The 21,306-nt window shown below is 38.4% G+C and overlaps 1 protein-coding gene and 1 long non-coding RNA gene across 7 annotated transcripts in view; one reads left to right on the forward strand and one right to left on the reverse strand.

Moving 5' to 3' along the window:
* LOC128704138 (uncharacterized) overlaps positions 1-12,369 on the forward strand; it is a 448,075-nt gene extending 435,706 nt beyond the window's left edge. The window contains exons 10-13 of one of the 4 annotated variants that reach the window (XR_011393847.1): positions 4,161-4,316; positions 6,321-6,407; positions 7,846-7,932; positions 9,040-12,369. Coding sequence is in view for 2 of the 4 variants with exons in the window: in XM_070099084.1 (XP_069955185.1) it covers positions 4,161-4,316; positions 6,321-6,407; positions 9,040-9,161 (365 nt within the window). In the remaining 2 variants the exon portion in view is untranslated. The remainder of the gene's footprint in view (positions 1-4,160; positions 4,317-6,320; positions 6,408-7,845; positions 7,933-9,039) is intronic. The other 3 variants (XR_011393848.1, XM_070099084.1, XM_070099085.1) reach the window with 3 other exon arrangements.
* The window catches only part of LOC138854662 (uncharacterized), a 54,091-nt gene that overhangs the window by 11,939 nt on the left and 20,846 nt on the right, over positions 1-21,306 (reverse strand). For 2 of the 3 annotated variants that reach the window (XR_011393851.1, XR_011393850.1), the window contains exon 2: positions 15,448-15,616. This is a non-coding gene — a long non-coding RNA (uncharacterized lncRNA). Of the gene's footprint in view, positions 1-9,181; positions 9,320-15,447; positions 15,617-21,306 lie in introns of those variants that run through there. The other variant, XR_011393849.1, reaches the window with a different exon arrangement.

Genomic DNA, 21,306 nt, shown 5'->3' on the forward strand with positions numbered 1-21,306 from the left:
TGAAAACGCGAATACAACGATAAATACTATACGAAAATACACCTCAAAGTCGGCGTTTTATTCCAAAAAAACGATCAGTTTTTTTTTTATCATTACGCAATGTGTGCTGCAGGATTTTTTTTTTGTGGTGCACACTGACCACACAGACCCATTCTCTCACATGTGGGCCTACCAGCTTTCTCCCACTTGATTTGAAGCCGCTAGAATTATTGAGTATATATACGTCAGAAACATTGGCTCGTAAGACGTATTTATACGTCGAAAACAGTCAAAGGGTTAAGTACCCACCTTCACAGTAGAAGTGAGGAAGAGCCAGTTGCAAGTGTGGGGAATGTGTGTGAGACAGTGGATAGAATGAAAGGGACTAAAGCAACTGGGATTGATGGGATGACAGAAATGTTAAAAGCAGGTGGGGATATAGTTTTGGAATGGTTGGTGCTTTTATTTAATAAATGTATGGAAGAGGGAAAGTCCCTAGGGATTGTCAGAGAGCATGCATAATTTCTTTGTGTATGTAAAGGCATAGGGGAAAAAAGAGTGTAAAAATTAAAGGAAAATAAGCCTGTTGAGTATACCTGGTGAAGTGTATGGTAGAGTTGCTGTTGAAAGAATTAAGAGTAAGATGGAGAGCAGGATCGCAGATGAACAAGGCTTTAGGAAGGGTAGGGGGTGTGCAGGCCAAAAGTTTACAATGAAGCATATAAGTGAACAGTATTTAGATGAGGGTAAAGAGGTTTTCATTGAATTTATGGATTTGGAAAAAGGTTTATTATAGGATGGGCAGGAGAGCAGTGTGGCAGATGAACATCAAAATGGTATACAATACCGACAGGTTGGTAGGTAAGACACATAGGCAACATCTGACTATGGAACTGAACTTCTCCAGGCCGAGGGATTGACAACCTCAAATTCTACGACTTCAAGGGTGATGGACTGATTACATCATCTTCAAATCTCTACTGTTCCTACCTACTTTCTGTATTCGACTGAAGAAGCCTACTGTGTAGGCGAAAAGTTTTGGAATAAAGTTGCCTAACTGTTGCCTATGTGTCTTACCTACCAGTGTGGCAGATGTTGCAAATGTATGGAATGTTGGTAGGTTACTGAAAGCAGTTAAGAGTTTTTATGAGGATAGCGAGGCTCTGGTTAGAGTATGTAGGAGAAAAGGAGATTATTTCCCAGTAAAAGTAGGCCTTAGACAGGGATATGTGAGGTCACCATGGTTGTTCAATATACGTATTTATAGATGGGGTTGCAAGAAAATTGAATGATTGGGTGTTGGCAAGAGGTGTGCAAGATTAAGAGATAAAGAATCTAGCACACATTTATATATATACGTACAGTGGACCCTCGACCAACTCTGGCATCGTATAACGTTAAATCCGACTAGCGATACATTTTAACGCAAAAAATTTGCCTCAACTAGCGCTAAAAAACTTGACCAACACGATTTGTTCCGTTCGAGACGCATCCACATGTGGCCTGAGCGCGCCTCACTTGTCCCGTGGGTGCCAGTGTTTACAAGCCAGCCACCGCGGTCGCATTCAAACATACAATCGGAACATTTCATATTATCACAGCGTTCTTAGTGATTGCACCTGCAAAATAAGTCACCATGGGCCCCAAGAAAGCTTCTAGTGCCAACCCTACAGCAAAAAGGGTGAGAATCACTATGGATATGAAGAAAGAGATCATTGCTAAGTATGAAAGCGGAGTGCATGTCTCTGACCTGGCCAGGTTGTACACAAAACCCCAATCAACCATCGCTACTATTGTGGCCAAGAAAATGGCAATCAAGGAAGCTGTTCTTGCCAAAGGTGCAAATGTTTTCGAAACTGAGATCGCAAGTGATAGAAGATGTTGAGAGACTTATTGGTGTGGATAAACGAGAAACAGATAGCAGGAGATAGCATCTCTCAAGCGATCATATGTGAAAAGGCTAGGAAGTTGCATGACGATTTAATTAAAAAAATGCCTGCAACTAGTGGTGATGTGAGTGAATTTAAGGCCAGCAAAGGTTGGTTGAGAGATTTAAGAATCATAGTGGCATACATAGTGTGATAATGCATGGTGAGGCTGCCAGTTCGGACCACAAAGCAGCTGAAAAATATGTGCAGGAATTCAAGGAGTACATAGACTGAAGAATTGAAACCTGAACAAGTGTTTAATTGTGATAAAACAGGCCTGTTTTGGAAGAAAATGCCAAGCAGGACCTACATTACTCAGGAGGAAAAGGCACTCCCAGGACACAAGCCTGTGAAAGAAAGGCTTACTCTGTTGATGTGTGCTAATGCTAGTGGTGATTGCAAAGTGAAGCCTTTATTGGTGTATCACTCTGAAACTCCCAGAGTGTTCAGGAAAAACAATGTCCTCAAGGCTAATTTGTGTGTGCTGTGGAGGGCAAACAGTAAGGCATGGGTCACTAGGGACTTTTTCTATGACTGGTTACACCATGCAATTGCCCCCACTGTGAAAAATTACCTCCTGGAAAATAAATTGGACCTTAAGTGCCTCCTGGTATTAGACAATGCTCCTGGTCATCCTTCAGACTTGGCAGAGCGACTTTCTGGGGACATAAGCTTCATCAAGGTCAAGTTTTTGCCTCCTAATACCACTCCTCTCCTGCAGCCCATGGACCAGCAGGTCATTGTAAACTTCAAAAAACTACATAAAGCTATATTTGAAAGGTGCTTTGTAGTGACCTCAGAAACTCAATTGACTCTAAGAGTTTTGGAGAGATCACTTTAGCATCCTCAATTGTGTAAACATTATAGGTAAGGCTTGGGAGGAAGTGACTAAGAGGACCTTGAACTCTGCTTGGAAGAAACTGTGGCCAGAATGTGTAGACAAAAGGGATTTTGAAGGATTTGAGGCTAACCCTGAGAAGCCTATGCCAGTTGTGGAATCAGTTGTGGCATTGGGGAAGTCCTTGGGGTTGGAGGTTAGTGGGGAGGATGTGGAAGAGTTGGTGAAGGAGGACATTGAAGAACTAACCACTGATGAGTTGCAAAATCATCTTCAACGGCAAGAGGCCAAACCTGAGGAAACTGCTCCGGAGGAGGGGATAGAGAAATTGAAGAAGTTGTCTACTTCAAAGATTAAGGAAATGTGTGCAATGTGGCTTAAAGTGCAGGCTCCTTTTGATACTATTATTAACCTCCTCATGTCTTGCAATCTTTCCCTCGGATTTACGGCACACAAGACCATGGTACCCGAATCGGTCTGTTGCTTCACTGCCACAAATACACCTGTGTTCAGCGAGAATAGGGGCGGCAAGTTGAAATGCAACACCAATGCGGATGGTCTGTGGGTCGAGCCATATGCCAAGGCTGGAGTGCATGAGGAGCTCTCACTGCCAGGAGGCAGGCTGTCCTTCCCTGATACAATCTGAAGCATTGTTGAGGCTATTTTCTCCACTATCGGGCCATCCCAGTGCGACTGTTTGTAGTTGTTGGGAGCAGGTCTGGTTTCAGAGTCCGTTAGATTATTCCAGATCATGGCTCCGTCAACAGGGAGGTGGCTCCAGTTCCTTAGATCAGAATGCTTTGACAAGACTCATAATAAATTCCAACTACACTTGCAGTGTCCTGGATATTCTGACAATGACTTGTCAACAGTCTTCCTCACTTTTTCAGTGTTGGAGTCTGTTTTTGATGTTGATGGATGACCAGATTATTGATCACCCTGCTTTGAAATGAGAAAACCATTCAAACTACTTTGTCCAACCCAGTGCTTTGTTGCCAAATACTTACTGAAGCATTTTGAGTTTCACTAGCCATTTTAATAAGCTTGAAACAGAATTTCACACGCATGCTGTTCTTTCTTTTAAAGATTCCATTGTGTAGCTCCTGATGATGGCACGAGAGTGCAAAAGATCTTGAACTAAAGATTTCCATCCCCATGTAGTTTGTTTTGCATTGTAGAGATCTCCTGTTTGCCTGCATGTATGTGTATGTATGATGGATATACTATATAAATGTGTGTGTACATGCATGCATGCATACATACATGATAAAGCATTTTGTAGATGAAACATTGTAATAATAAACAGCTGGTTGTTAACCACTGTGTCATAACATTTAATCTTGCTTTTTTCATTTTCTTTTTTTTTTTTTACCATGTACAGTACTTTATAATTTAGATTTTATTTCCTTTTGCAGATGATCCATACTACTGTGGCCTCCGCGCTCGCATTCCCAACTTCGCTATGTCCAAGTCGAAGGATAAGCAAGAGCCTGGACGTGCCCAGTACCCCAACGGGCCACCTATTCCCGCTCACCCCATGTGGCACACCCGCAGCTTCGATTCGGGCATGGGTAAGACCCCCACCCCCCCACCCACACACCCGCACAACAACCTGCGACGTCCACAAAATCACCTTCGACAACAGCATTCCAGCCAGCGACAATCCCAGCTTTATCCTACATTCTCCTCCTCTCATTCACCCATATATATGCCCCTACCAAGCTCATCACCAATACCATGGTGGATATCTCAACCAATACTCCCAGAAACAGAGCCTCCTTCACCTCAGTCACTACTTATGTGGAATGATGCATCTGAAATGTTGGAGGATGATGAATAATTTTGCACAGTGTTTTCACATTCTGATATATATATTTCTTTCTGCAACCACCACAGCCCCATCCTTACTGACTTTAATACCTCTATTCACTCTGACAGCTATGTACTACTCTATCCTCTGATCTAGGCTATTTCTGATCTTAAAACTATCCCTGATTCAGATCCAGCACCTTTCTTCCTTCTTGCCTCCCTCCTTCCATCCCTCGTTTACAGTGACCTGTCTTTACCTATCCTTCTCAGCTTCTACCCTGACAATGAACTTCATCCCTTACTGAGTCTCAACGGACCCTCACCTAGCACAGAAAGGTAAAGACAAGGGTAAGACACTTATTAGATGAAATTACGATGGACAAACACTAACTTTTGTCATTTAAATTTTTTGCCCTCAAAACAGCCCAAAATATCAGTAAACTAAATATATAAAAAAGTAGCTTTGCACATCGTAAGTTCAGAATGACCAAACCGAGACTTTAATGTGAACACAGACAATTTGAGACCACTGTCTGTGGGGTATTTTTGAAAATCTTAAGCATTTTTCTTATTTTCCTGTTGGTGACAAGACTTAAATTTTCTGGATGCTGTACTGCATGACTGACCTTACAACTTCTTCACAACACAGCTTGATGATAAAAATACAAGTGCAGAGCAAGCTTTTGTGACAGTGTCTTGCTTTTGTGCAGAACTTTCTGTACAAAGTGAAACATTATCACAAGAAAAGACTGCTTTACACCTGTGTGTCTGTTACTTTCCACAACATGGCTTGCCAACTTATGCTCACATTTGTTTTTGTTTACCAAGTGCTGTAGAACCTCATGATATTGATATACAGTAATGTGATAAACCTTTGAAGCGATGAGAATTAACTCGGCATAATTTGACCAAAGAAATAACGAAAATGAATATAGTAAATTAATCAGAATTTTTTATGCAAATTGATTATATTGAATTTTTTTTCTGATTATGCTTTAATATTTTTGGGATTCTACAGAATTATAATGCAGATATTGGTAATGTCATGAAGAATTTTGGGGGGATGTACAGTACAAGTTTTGAATTGTTTTATTGACCTAGGCCCCATATATAGTCTCTTCTTTGGTTAAATTATAAATGGACATAGTATTCACTAGATATCTTGTGTTCTTCATATCATTACCTAGCAACCAAACCAAAAACAGTATGTTCAGTTTGTGTGTATGTGTATGTGAGTTATTCCACTCACCTTCATTCCCTGCAACAACTTGGATCCCAGCTTTATTTGCTAATTTGTTTCAATTATTTTGTAGATAAGAGAGACTGAAATGCCACTCAGGTTTGTCATTTATTGGAGTATAGTATGTTAATGTGTGTAAGCTAAACCATCTCTCGTCATTTCCATTGCCATGTTGGTGTTTCAGAATCGTGGGCTAGTTGTTGTTTCCCTCCCTTTCCCTCTCTGGCTCATTGTAGAGGTAAGGTGGTTTAAGACTGTATTTAAAGAGATGTACTTGAATGGACTGATGTTAATGGTGCACTATATTTGGACCACATGTTTGTTTTTTTCCTTGCTCCATAGAGTATTTATATACTGTAATCCTGTGTGTGTGGCCAGACATCAGTTAACCATTGTGCCTCTCTTGAATGTATCATAGGTCTTAAGTCACCTGACACTGTTGATGGGGGTTGTAGAAGCCAGGGAGCACAGCGCTTCCTCTAGCACTTCTCTAAGCATGTCCATTCTTTTTTTTTCTCTTTTCTAGCTCTTTTGCAACAGAACCAAGCGCAAAATATTCACAGACTAGAGCGGAACCCCTGCTCGTGGGTGCCATCAATACCAGTGAGGAATGGTGAGTGGTCCAGAGCCTATCAGCTGCAACTCCTCAAATGCCTTTGCTCTTTTTAGTGCCATTTTCATCTTTTTTCTGAAGCTTTAAAATTTGCATCATATTATAAGCAATTGTAATTTTTCTTATCTGTAATGATTTTATATAACCTCTTAATTTTAGTAATTTCTCACATGCATGATGTATCTGACCTTAGCAACTACGTGTAAAATAAAATAAGCATGGAGTCAAATTAGTGTTAGTACATATGTCATCTTAGCCTTCAAAGTCTATCAGAATCCCTTCTGTAGTTATACTGTATCTGTGACATGTGCATGTCCCAACATCAGACGCCTCAGTAAAATTGATCCGTGTACCTTTTGTCCTGAGCTTTAAGCAGACCATGCTAACCCTTCATGATTTGAACATGGCCTCATTTCATAAAAAGTCTATCTCAAGCTTTCTATACAGATTAAGGAAATTATAATTCAACACAATGGCTTTATACTACCATTGAATTAACACATGGAGTTTTTTCTCAGTGTGAGAATATACTTTCCATTACTTTTTATTAATGAAATGTTTCTTTTTAACTGACCAGGTGTAAGTTACACTACTTAACATGAGTAACCACACTTATTTTCAAATTGCTGATTGCAGTGCAGTCATATTCTGTTTATTGTGGCAACATATTTCTGCATTACGACAAAATTGATAACTTCTCGCTTTTTTTTTTTTTTTTAAAAAAAAAGTATTACATAAAAATTTGGCAGCAGGTGCTGTGTGCAAAAGGTGCATAGACGATGTTTAAGATTCTAACCAACACAGAATAATCCAATTTGAAGAAAATATTGATTAACACCTAAGGCATTTTGAGTTGCGTACAAAATCCTGAAAGTATGGTACGTGTAACAGATATACAGGTTTGCTGTAAGTTAATTTTTATCATCAGTGAAATCACAGAAAATCATTGGGATAAATTTTTTCCTGGGAAGATGAGATTATTTGTACTGGTGTCAACTAGCGAGGGATTGATATTGCCTTCACTGTATTTATTCTCTCTGCATATTTTAACAGTGGTAAAGTAGGCACACACTAATAATTTTCTAAGTACGAATGTAACCAACGCAAAGCATAAGACTACATCATTTATATATTATAGGTAGCTCTCTGAATGTAGTCAGTCCCAGTAATATTAAATATAACATGACAGGCATGGAAGTGGCACTAGAAAACTTAAGGCTATTAGTCTAAATCTTAGCCTACAAATGTAGGTAATATAAATCAGTAACTGATTTAAAATGCAGGAAGTATTTTAGAGGAGCAAATCTTTATTTAAACTATAATTAAAAATGATGAGACAGTGACTTTCATGAGGACTGTTCCGTTACTTGACCCTGGACGATGTTTTTGATCATCTACATCATTCAGTTCATTAACGGATCCTTCCACTCTTTCCTAGAAACTGAATGGGAATCCTACTGGGACTCATGAACTGACAGTAAATCAAAAGAGTGGAAGCGTAAGAAAACCATCCTGAGGCTCTTAGGTAAGGTCCTCCCGTCCCACACACCCTTGGGTAGACTTTTGCTTGAGTCTCTCTCTTACCGTGAATCCTTGCATCACTTTCACATTTTCCAGGACCCAGGTATTGTTAGTTGCAAGTTTAGACAAGTTTGAGCAAATATTCTACAAGTTGGGCATATCCTAAACTGCCATATTATAATCACGGGAAGCATTAAACCCATTGAGATCTTTCAGTGCCTGGGGAAGGGAATGAAATCAAGTTTGAGCCAAGGAGTGAGGGTAGCTCAAACTCCTTTGATCAAGAACCCTTCACCAGGATCAAGGCATAGGCAATCAAGTTGGCATGTGACAGGTACTTGACAGCTCTATTAATTATCTAGAGCTGTTGTAAAATATTTTACTTTGCAATTTTTTTAAACAGCTAGTCTTGAGGGCAGATACTGGCTGTTTTGGGATTTCTGGAAATTGTGAAACATGACCTTGGATGATGTATAGTACCTTATTAGATGCTTTGGTAAATAATGGTGGAGCTTTAGTAAAGATTGTTGAGCTCTGAATCTGTGGTTGTAAATTGTCCTGTGTCTAGCTTTAATGATGTGGTAAATGTGCATAGTAGGAAAGAGAAGATCGATTGTGCTACTGAAATCCTGGAAACTGACTGCTGTAAAAAAAAAATGATGAAAAAAGGTTGTACTACTTGCACTTACTCGTGTTTTGTCTCCTGTGTGACGTCCAGGCATCATCTCGTGTGCATGTGTTCACTACTAGCAAACTGTTCTGTTCCCTGCATTATATTTAGCTGTAGAATTTCTCATAAAATGTCAAACGTAGAAAATTTACTCTAGGAAGGTGCATGATCTCTCCTCAATCTTATTCCTTGTAGCATGCTATAGTGGCACTTCCCTTCCCTTCCAAGCACTGTTTTATGCACAGTACTGTTAACATACTGTAGCACTTGGTATCATTTCTAGCAAATTTAAAGAACTTTTAACATTAATACTAGTTGGCAAAACCTTTTATAAATCTTTACTGACTACACTTATAGGCACTAATAAAAAAAAAGGCATAGCATTTTATAGTGTCCAACAAAATTACCCTTTTAATTTTTTTTTTTTTTTTGACCTTGCAGACTCTGACTTCACTGAGTCTGCCTACTCTCATATCTACGGCCGTCTGCCCCTTCCCAACAGGGGATATTTGCCACCACCTCTACCCCACCAACGCACCATGTATGTAGGAGAGTGGGACTGAAGGAGTTCTCCCAAGCATCTGTAGGGTGTGACTTGGGCCTCCAGGATCCCTGCTTTTCAAATGCTGCTTGGGATGTATGATGCAATGACATCTAAAACAGGTTTATCATATGAATTGTCCCAGCATTCACTCATCTTCTTGTCTGTCTGATTTTCCAACTGAAAATTAAACTGACTTGAATAGTGTCCTGTGTGTGGGATTTAAAGAGCACATGTGAGAATTGTTGTATAAGGACTTAATGTGTGAACTCTCACAGATAATGTACTTTCACTCAGTGAGCCAATGAGCAATTATAAGCCTCTAACACTCAATGTCTCATTTTCTGTACTGTACATAGGGAAATGAGCCTTGTAGACATCAAGAAACTAGGCTTGCAGTTGATAAGTTCCCAGTCTTATCACATTATATCAGTAGGTTTATGTTGTGGCTTCCCTGATTATTATTATCATAATCAGGGGAAGCACTAAACCCAGAGGGTCATCTAGCACCTAGGGAATGGGAGGCAATCAGATTTGATCCCAAGGGAGGATAGGTCCAGTTCCTTGGATAAAGAGCCTCACTGGCATAAAGCCAAGGTTGCGACCTCTCTAGACTTAATACAACCATGCTTAACCCAAATCTAATTGAGGGAACCATCTAAATGTCCTTATACAGTCAACTCGCTTATAAAGCTCCTCGACATGTGAATTTTGTAAATGCAATTGAAATGTTGCATAAATAATTAAATAGCACATACTTTGAAGGCCTTTTCAAGCGTTATTCAATTTTCGATGCACTTTTTCAGTTACGTTTACAAAAAATAACTTATAGAGGAGCTTTCCAAGAGCTGACTGTAATCAAATTTTCAATCAGCTTGCCTACAAGAAAATTTTATGTAATTTTGTACATGCAAAGACAGTTGCTGTTGGGTTTCTTGCTACTATTTCCTAATTAGTTTTCTTTAACTTTGAAGTATATGAAATAATTCCTACTTTGCAAATTATCTGGTCAGCTAATTTATTTCTGGCTCATCAAACTGGGACTTTTCCGTTATATAGTTTAAGTTTTAAAGGTCAAGCCAAATGGCAGCCATATTGGCCAGCCTTCAGTGTACATAAGTGAAGTGACGAATGCATGAATGATAGTTGTCATGTCTCCCAGATGGTTTACTCCTCAAAGGAAGTTCTGAGATGCTCTTAATGGGCTTGTAATACAAAGAATTGAACTTGCCCTACCATTTCTTGAATCAACCCTAATTGCCTCCTAGTTCCTGGGTGACTTGTGACCCCTATAGGTTTGGTGCACTCGCAGTTCATTACTGAGCCTGGCTTGGATTGAGACTATTATGAAATCATGTGAACTTTAATTGTACAGACAGGCCTCTCCATAACATTTATGTAGTGTTTTTTATTAGAATGCTATTTATATTTGTCCCAGAATTATCATTATGCAACTTCTGATTGTGTTTAACACGATTGATCAAATGTATGTGGCACATTAGCTGATAAACAATATCTACATTTGTCTGCTGCTTAGTAATTGTACAGCCATCCTTAAATGCTTCTTTATCAGCAAACAATATAAGATATAATAATAAACTTCCTTGTTACTATTTTAAAAAATTACAGTGAAAGTTTTTTTTATTAAGCAATAAAAGAAGGAATTTGAGGTATGATAAAATACTTCCTTGTTACTTTTATAAACAAAATTGTTATGAAATGTGATGGTGTCTGCTGATCAGACAACCCACAACAGTCTACCACTTGCTGATCTACATAACCATCTCTCTAACACATACAACAACATGCAGGAGAACAAGCAAAGAATTTAAGGTAGGGTGACACATATTATAATAAGTTGTGTATTAAAATTATAATATTCACTGGTAGGAATGGATGCTATAATGTGTCAAACAAGCTTCCCATGGGACTTGAAGTTTTTATTTAGGAATTGGGCATGTAACATAGTCCTAAGTCACGAGCAACATTTACAATGTATTTTGTTAAAGCTTTCACTTTTGACAAAATTAACACTTGAAGGATTAGCGTAGGTTTTTGAGGTAAAGGGGGGGGGGGGGAGTCCATGGACCTAACCCTACTTTTTCCCATACATTGTATGTATTTTATAGTGTAAAATTACGTATTATTATTATTAATCAAAAAAGAAGCGCAAAACCACAAGGGCTGCAAAATTACATAAAGCGGCAGTTTCATGAGTGTAATGGCCGTTATGAGAGGTCTGCCTGCATGTATTGATGGGAAGTGATAAAGCTATAGGGTTGTACAGTGCCTGGGGAAACAGAAGGCAACAGGTTTGACCCAAGAAGAGGGCAACTCCAATTCCTTGGCTCAAGAGAACTTCACTTGAAAGAGTATGAACCTAAATGTATACAAGATGCTAGGCTGTTAGTGCTGCATTCCCCTGAAGGTCTGTCATTTTGTGTCAAGTAACTGACAGTGCTTTGGCAAGATTTTTATTCGTTGTGAAGTGCCCAAACTATTGCTGTATGTCAAGGAACTAATAGTTAACTTATATTGTAATGTACTCTCGAGCAGCAGTCAGCTGTGTGTAGATGTGAACATTTGAGTTGGCCTCTATACCATTCTTTTTCTTAAATAATTTCATTGACTTTTCTCACCCTGAAATGACTATTACTATTGAGGGAAATCTCATTATTATTATTCATTAATTATTATTCATTATTATTAATCAATATTATAACTATTATTATTGTCAGTCATTTTTATATTTTTATTATTTTTGTGTTATCCAATTAACATCTTTATATATCCATTAGAAGAAAACTTAAGGTTTTCAAATATGTTCATCAGTTTCTTAAATGTATTCATAATTGGGAGGAGATCTCGGGATGACAGAAATAATTTTAATCTTCATTAACTTGTATATAGAAGACTTGAAGAGAGTTAGCCGAGGCATTCTCCCTATCCACCCTTCCCCTCATTTTCATGAGAATCTATGGTGTGTTTTGTATGACATTATTTCCTTTCGCAGTGTTAATCATCCTCTTCATACTGATCAAAATTTTTCATATACACAATTTTTATAATTACATATATAAAAATTTGTGTTAGCAATATTTATGTTCAATTCTAGAATACATCACTGAATGTGTAAATTTTTTTTATAATTTTGTATATTTACTCTAATCTTTTTTTATGAAATTCCATTTAAGTGTAACTATGTATATGTGATTAAAATAACTGATATACTATGTGTGTGCGTGTACCAGTAGATACCCTTTTCCCTAATTAAGCTGCTGGTAAAAATGCATTTTGTATTACACCACAGTAACGTAATTTTCTATAAATGTGGATCCAAAGCCTATAATCTCAACAATGAAGAGACAAAAATAGTGTGAAAGCATAAAATCGATCCAGCAAAAGAAATATATACTCAGACCATGTAGGGGCACATAGGTACTAGGTTAAGGAAATCTGCATACATATATGGAAGTGTGTAGGATAAATATACCAGAAAATGGTTAAACATGCTAAAGTAGGGGAAATAGTGTCACTTTAATAAGGATTGAAGGTACTTCCACCTGAGATGTGCAAATCCTCATAGTATCTCGCAGAATGCTTTGACCTTTGCTGCCACCGACTTGTAAAAGGAATGAGATGCTATAAAAATATGAATTTAAGAAAATGGGGGCATGGTAAACATTGAAAAGCAACAAGTGGTATATCGTCTTTGACTAAACAGATGGTAAAATATCAGGGGTAATGAGACTGAAAATCAAAATACCCCAAAGGGTATCTATCTTTTTTGTGAATATCCAGAGGTCAAAATCAAATTAAAATAAACTATGTAAGTGGACTCCTTACATAAATGCTGCTGCAGAATTTACAGAAGTACTCACAAGGGATGTTTTGGGCAATAAGATACGAGTAGAAAACCACAATGTACAAAAATGTAAGAGTAAACAAGTCACAGTGAGGAGTAGGAATCTATGATATAAAGTAATTTTGTTGGAAGGAGCTTTTAAAAATCATTAAACACTGTAGAGCTAGGACTGGAGAAAAACAACTGCCAATGACTGAAGAATTCACAGAGCAAATAAGATGGAAGACTGCCTGGGAAAACCTATAAAGTCCTACACCAAATATCCTCTTTGGAGATTTCAGTCTACCACATGTTAAATGGAAGATGGATGACAAAAACACTTCAGCACAGCACCCAGAAGCAAGTTAGCCCAGTAGACACAGACACATGAAAGGGAATTAACTGAGCTCTGAAAAGTTTGTCCTGAATCAACAGATAAAAGTCCACCAGAAAGGAAAAAAACTGTATACCATATCTTTCAATCTTAGTGGTATGGCAGTCTTCAGATTTGGGGTAGGGCCCTCCAGTACCTTCCACATGTATATCATTGTGTATCTCTCCGGTGCTCCACAGAGTACATATTTTGGATTTTAAGGCATTCCCAGCTTTTTGTGGGCTGTAAATGATCCTGGCTTCTTTTCCAGCTCCTGCCTTAAACAGGGCTGTCAGTGCTGAACAGTACTCTAAGGTAAGGAGAACAAGTTATTTGAATAGTGTCATTAATGGCATTATTTTCTTTGTTCTGAAAGGTTTCATTATCCATCTGGTTATTTTCCTGGCTGTTGTATAACAGGAAAATAAGCAAATGGATTTAAGAGTTTCAAATTAATACAACAGCAAATAGTAAATATAAAATCTAGCCTTAGCAAAGTAAAAAGCTGAGTACCCCAAGGCACAGTCATTTTGTCTGTTTTTCATCCTTATAGTATGGGGAAAAAAAAAAAACTGTCATCCTTTGAGGATAACACAAATATTAGCATGAAGGTCACCTTGGTAGATGATTTATTATATTTATTTATTTATTTATTTATTATTATAAATAAGTCGCAAACATCTTTCAGTGGGCTGCAGAAAATAACATGATACTTAATGGTGACAAATTTGTATAGAGCAAATAAAATATCTGAACTACTGGGAATACCTCAAAGAACTGGGAATGTACTCTCTCCAGAGAGAGAGCTTAGTGCAAAATCTGCACATTATCATAAGGTACTAGAGTAAGAGGTATGGAAGTGTAAAAGTGAAAAAAAAAAGGGGGAGCCAAAGGCATCATACAAAAACACTGCATCCACATTTGTGATCTGCAATTATTAAACCTACCAGTAAATATCAGAAATGTTGCTAGTATAGAAGTGGAAACTGGATCAAACACACTCACAATGCGTCAGATCAACCAGGCTGGTGGATATATGGGTCAGTGCACTGCCAAAAGTAACAGCCTGGTTGATCAAGCAATCAACAAGGAGGCTTGGCCCTAGGTCGGGCTGCAAGAGTAGGAAACTCTTGAGACAGGTCACAGGTAATCATGGGTAAAAATCTCATAGGCTATATCCCATCAAGATTCATGTCCATAACATCACTCCATTTTTCACTTTGATAGGATGGGAGTGAAGGCATTAATCTACAATGAATGTTTTATTACTGTACATCATAACATTTTTTGTGCAAGTGCTAAACCTGCAGGAGTCATACAGAACCTGGGAAATTGGAGGTAACTGTATTTGATCCCAGTAAGGGGAGAGTAGCTCCTGCTCCTTAAATTAAAGTCCTTCACTACCATCAAGGCACCTCCCTAGAAGGGCAAGTCTGGGCAAGAGTTGGTGTGTGTTACCCATTGTAGAGGAACAAGGAGAGGTTTAAATACTCACTATCTTAAAGAAAAAACTAGGACACTGAAGCAGCACTAAACCCCTAAAAAAAAAACCTAGAACATTGAAGCATCAAGTGGAATAATGCAGAAGAACCATTAAGTCTCTCACTGTCCTTACACCCAATAATACAATTATCAGCACCAATCACCTGGTACCAACAGCACTGACCACCTATGACAACTTATTACCAACACAGCCATCCGCACTGACCACCAAAATACACAACCAGCAGAACTAACCATCCACTACCAACATAACCAATAATACTGACTATCCTCTACTTGGACAGATCTCAGCAAAACTACTATTTACACCAAGAGCATCAAGTATCCTACTAGTATTCTCTTTACAATAGGTGAGGGGTAAGAAGAAAAGCATACTAAGTTCCACCCATACAGTTGCTACTGCTAGAACTGCATGCAGCTTAAAGCCTCAAAAAAAAAAAAAAATTAAATCCTCTTCCTTTAATGCAACAGCACTACAATTACTAGGGATATCAAGACAAATTCTTTCCCTTTTCACCCAGAACCATATGTAGCATAGTGAGAGTTTCTAGGGTATTAATTAGGGTCAGACAAAAGTAAATACAGTACTTGTAAAAACTACTCCAAAGGGGCCATCAAATGAGTTGGATCTGTCAATGTTATTCTTCAAGTGGTGGCAAGTGTATGTCTTGACCCTCTGACTATTCTCTCCTTGAAGGCTGGGATCACTGTTCATCTCTGTCATCACATAGATGAGGTATTACCTTTGCATGGGTAACTGAAATAAAGAGAAAAGTGACTATATAACAAAATGACTGAGCTTCCAACAATACGACAGTGAACCTGAAAGAACTTGAAAAGAGTATACAAACTATAAAGTGAATATTAAAAAGAAAAGTAATTTAAAACTTAAAATTTTAATGCCTTCCATTTAATATTTTAAATCCCAAAGAACCAATAAATACACTTTAAAATTTAAATGCCTTCCATGTAACTTTTAAATGGTTTCTGACATACACCATATATCACACTATCAGAGTGATGTATGCTCTATGCCTAATTTTTTGTGCCTTGAAATTTGTTGGGTCCTTGGCCTCCACTTGATTTCAAGGAAAAATAATTGCATGCTGCATGGGCAAGCCCATGCGACATGCAAGAGTGAGATAACAATGGTCCAGCAGCATTTTGTAATAATGGTAAGGCACCACACTTGATTTGGCATAAAATCAGAAATATTCTGTGGTATGGAGACACCAGTAACAGGAATGAAATTCTGAACAGGATTTCCCTAATTCTGAAGGAAACCAGAATGGTACTAACAGTAGGAATGTGTTATGGGTCTGACACAAGACAAAACTGTAATGTTTATATCAGGCCTGGGTACACAAAGATGTAAGAGAAGAAAGGTCTTTATACAAAAATGGCTCAACAGAGTAGTTTGGGTGATGACAATGAATAGGAATATACGTAATATAACTTGGTGCAAGGTGAAGGTGCTGATTCAAGCAATAAAGAGAATATTTTCCTGTTAAGCATAAACCCATCTGGCATCACAGACAGTCTAGTACTGTAGTGTGTCATATGCACTTTCATTTTTATGTGGAAATACTACTGGAAATGTTAGTGAAGTAGAAGGAAGTGATTGATTGTGTTGATACTGGACTTAGTAATAAATCAGCAGGAGCTGCAGTGCCACCACCTGCTTTGTCATAAGCCCTGACACCACCAGCTGTGCCAAAAACATGTGGCACTACAAGCCTTAACACTCCCAGTGGCCCCGGCAACACCACCACCAGCAAACAGGGTATGGAACTGGCAAGAAGATGCATCTTTTGTCCCCAGTGTTAATCATTTTGATGGTAATAACAGTGGAACTCAGTTGAATTGTCTAATAATTATTGAACATTTCAGCTGAATGATCTACTACATATAATAGATGATTCTAATGAAATTGCATATTTCAAATTATTCTTTTATGCTACACTTATAAATATTCAGATTCAAGCAAACAGCGATTACCAGTACACGATGGCCAATACATGTGTTTCACCGAGATCTTGGCTTCAAAACTAGAAAAACTCAGATGTACTCGTTCCTTGCAACACTAATTTTTAAAGGGGTGGACAGGTATGCCAGTGGAAAGCCTTGGTCAGATGACCAAAAGTTCAAGTGGTGGATCATATGACTAAAATCTGTGTCAGGGAACGATTGTCCTGTTTCTTGACAAATCTTACCTAACCTAATGGTAATGCCACATGCTTACAGAGTATCAAAATACTAGAGTACAGACAGACTTAAAGCAACATCAGCTTTCAGTAAAATCATGCCAACTGATATTTTTTTTTGTTGTTACTACATATATGTTACATTTCTCTCACAAAGTTAATCTCCAGAGATGATTTGCAGTACAAAATCAAAGAAGTGATAATGTACCTGAGAAAATATAAGAGACATTTTAGGAATATATAGTGCTGCTGTTATAAAAATGATGGTACAGTACTGTATTTTGGCATGGGGCATACTTTATTTATGGATAAAATTTTCTTTGGATTTTTAACCCTGGAGGGTTAGTCACCCAGGATAACCCAAGAAAGGCAGTGTGTCATCAAGGGACTGTCTTATATCCACTGGGGTCCTCAATCTTGTCCCCCAGGATGTGACCCACAGCAGTTGACCAACACCCACACCAGTTAACTAACACCCTACTTGCTAGGTGAATGGGACAACAGCTGTAAGAAAACACACCCAATGTTTCCACCCTTGCCAGAGATCAAACCACAGACGCTCAACGTTAGAAGTGAGAGCGTTGCCTACCAAGCTACAGGATACTGTACACAAGCCCTTCACTTTGTGATTTCTTATTGGTAAGCAATATAACAATTTACAGAACAACAAGGGGAAATAAAAAAAAAACATTTGCTGTCATTCAAAAAACCCACTGCAGGTATTTCTTTTCAATGACATGATGGCATTTAATTGTTGCAGTGTTGACAACTTTCCACAGGCATGAAATGAAACAAATTGAAAAGGTGAAAAAAACAGATGACCCTATTGAGAAATCACTTGCAGTCATTGATTACACAATGTGTTTGCCTGATAAATCACACATGAAAATTAAGTCTGTGGATTGTGTCAGTACAGCCCCTCCACACTTATCGACAGAGTTCCGTTTCTAAGACCACGTTGTTAGACAATTTCACTGCTAAGTGAGGAGCATACTATAATGGTAATGGGTTTATGTCAACCATCTTTGATATTGTTTTAACGTCACCTTTGCACCATTTATAACATTTCTAGTATATTTTTAAATGTTTATACAGTAGTGTACTGTATATTGAAATAAACAGAATAGAGAAAATCAGCTCTCATATACATTACTGAGGTGTAAATATTGGTCAGAGAGCCCGTCGTAAGTCTGAGGTGTCAGTAAATGAGTACGTTGCTAAGTGAGGAAAGGCTGTACAGTGGACCCCCGCATAACGATTACCTCCGAATGCGACCAATTATGTAAGTGTATTTATGTAAGTGCGTTTGTACGTGTATGTTTGGGGGTCTGAAATGGACTAATCTACTTCACAATATTCCTTATGGGAATAAATTCGGTCAGTACTGGCACCCGAACATACTTATGGAGTGAAAAAATATCGTTAACCGGGGGTCCACTGTAGTTTCAAGTTGTATATGAAATTATTTTTCCATCTCTTAGACATGGAACTCTTAAATGTATACAGTATGACTCACGAAATCATAATAACATGGTTGCAAACAAATCACAGAACAGGTGGGGTTTGAACCTATGGTAAGAGAGTCCTAAAAACTTACAGGCTAAGGCACTAACCATTTGGTCAGCTGGCCTAGTGATTAGCACAGTGTCCTGCAAGGTTTAGCACTCATCTGCTACGGGTTCAAGTCCCACCTGTTCTGTGATTTGAATACAATGTTCTGTAGGTGTCTCGTAGCTCAACTGATAGCACACTTGGCTCACACACTCAGGTCCGTGGTTCAATCCCTGGTACGGGTGGAAACATTAGGATATGTTTCCTTAAGACATCTGCTGTCCCTGTTCACCTAGTAGTTAAATAGGTACCTGGGTGTTAGTCAATTGGTATGGGTCACATCCTGGGACAAAACTGACCTAATTTGCCTGATATGCTCTGCATAACAAGGGGCTTTCTATATAGTAGTATGTCACTGATGTCAGCTATAGGCCTATATACACTGTACATGTGCTTGTAGAAATTAAGATTATTATTACGTATTAATATTATTACTAGTTAAAAGCAGAAAGGAACCAAAGCTCAATGACATCCATTTATCTGTCATACGACGAATAATAGCAACATACTAGGGAGACCCTTACCCCCTATCAATAGGTCACTGGCATACTGAAGAATGTACTATAATCCATTTCACCTAAAGCATGGTGCCCACTTCCCTTCAACTACAGCGTTTCAAAAGGATGAACCCAATCGGTATGGCCTCATGATTAAATGTCGCCTTAACACACGCCAGACAGTCATATGAGGGATTGCAAATCCACTCGTCATGCCAGCCGAGAACTATAAATCCTTCATACGACTGTCTGGTGTGTGTTAAAGTGACGTTTAATCATGAGGCCATACCAGTTGGGTCCACCTTTCTGAAACACCATGTATTTCTCCTACAGAAAACAAACGAAGAGCACAGAGATGTTGTGTATGCAAAATTCCAGAAAATCAAAATAATGCAGAGATACAAGATACTGTATTATTGAAGGGTGTGTAAGATGCCACCTTGTCTAATTTCATGTTATGAGGAATATCACACCTTGAAGAAATTATATCATTAAGGTTCCAATAAATAATGTTACAAGTCAAAAACAGTCATAAGAAATAAGAAAAGAGAGTCTGCTAACTGGCGAAATTCACGATTGGCAAATCTATTTTCCCCATAAGAAATAATGGAAACCCAATTAATCCGTTTCAGACAGCCAAAAGTATTAACAAAAAATAATTTTTTTAAAGATTAAATATAGATTTACATACAGAAAACAATGACAAATAAATATAAAGCACTAATAAAATGGATAAATGAACATCTAACATCACACTTAACCTTTATTGATTCTTGTTGGTGTAGGAGGAAGGTAGGAGGCAAGAGGAAGGCGAGTTTATTATACTTCAATATGACGCTAATATCATCTCTACGGCTTATTTATCTATCACAATTCATCTAATATGGCATTATAAACAATATTAATAACATAGAAACATGATATATACTCTAGAATGAATATGTCATAATGTATGAGAGGAGTAAATGGTGTAAGTGTTATTGTTGGGTTTAAGGGCTGCCACTGAGAGAAGCCGTGTTGGTGGAGGTGGAGGCTTCGGCCACCACCACCATCACACTTAAACAATGTATGTAATTTATAAATAAGAAATATTTACATTTTAATTTATAAATAAGTAAGTTTATTCAGGTACGTATACACAAATACAGTTACATACATATTTTATCATACATAGCAGCATACATGTACAGTGGAACCTCAAAAAACGAACGTATCACATATCAAACGTTTCGAAAATAGGACCATTTTTTCGGACAAACTGTGTCCCTATTATCGAACGCGCCCCTAATTTCGGACCGCCGGGTACGGGACCTGTCTGCCGGCCCGCTCTGTCCGCGTCCCTGCGCAGGCGCCGTGAGCAGTCTAGCTTTGTTTATGCTTGAGTGAACACTAACCTGCGCTCTCATTCACACATTTTACGATTATCTCGTTGTGGTTAGTGCTTGTGGGACTGTGAAATAAGCTGCCATGGGCCCGAAGAAACTTGCTAGTGGTACCCCTGTGGTAAAGAAAGTGAGAAACACCATAGATGTGAAGAAGGAAATAATACAGAAGTATGAGAGTGGTGTGAGACTTGTTGAGCTTGCCAGGATGTATGGGAAAAACAAGTCGACCATCGGTTCTATCCTGGCAAAGAAAGAACAAATCAAGGAAGCTGATGTTGTGAAAGGTGTTAATATGCTAACCAAAAAAAGACCACAAATAGTTGAAGAGGTTGAGAAGTTGTTGCTGGTGTGGATCAAGGATGAAGAGATTGCAGATGATAGTGTTTCAGAGACGATTATTTGCGAAAAGGCAAGGAAGTTGCATGCCGATCTGGTACAGAAAACTCCTGGAACCAGTGCTGATAGTGAATTTAAGGCCAGCAGAGGCTGGTTTGACAGATTTAAGAAGCGTAGTGGCATACACAATGTTGTAAGACATGGTGAGGCAGCCAGTTCAGACAAACAGGCGGCTGAGAAGTTTGTACAGGAGTTTAAGGGGTACATAGACAGTGAAGAATTCAAACCTGAACAAGTGTTTAATTGTGACAAAACAGGCTTGTTTTGGAAGAAAATGCCAAAAAGGACCTTCATCACACAGGAGGAAAAGGCACTGCCAGGACACAAGCCTATGAAAGACAGGCTTACTCTTTT

The sequence above is a fragment of the Cherax quadricarinatus genome, chromosome 66, assembly GCF_038502225.1.
Source record: "Cherax quadricarinatus isolate ZL_2023a chromosome 66, ASM3850222v1, whole genome shotgun sequence".
NCBI lineage: Eukaryota > Metazoa > Arthropoda > Malacostraca > Decapoda > Parastacidae > Cherax > Cherax quadricarinatus.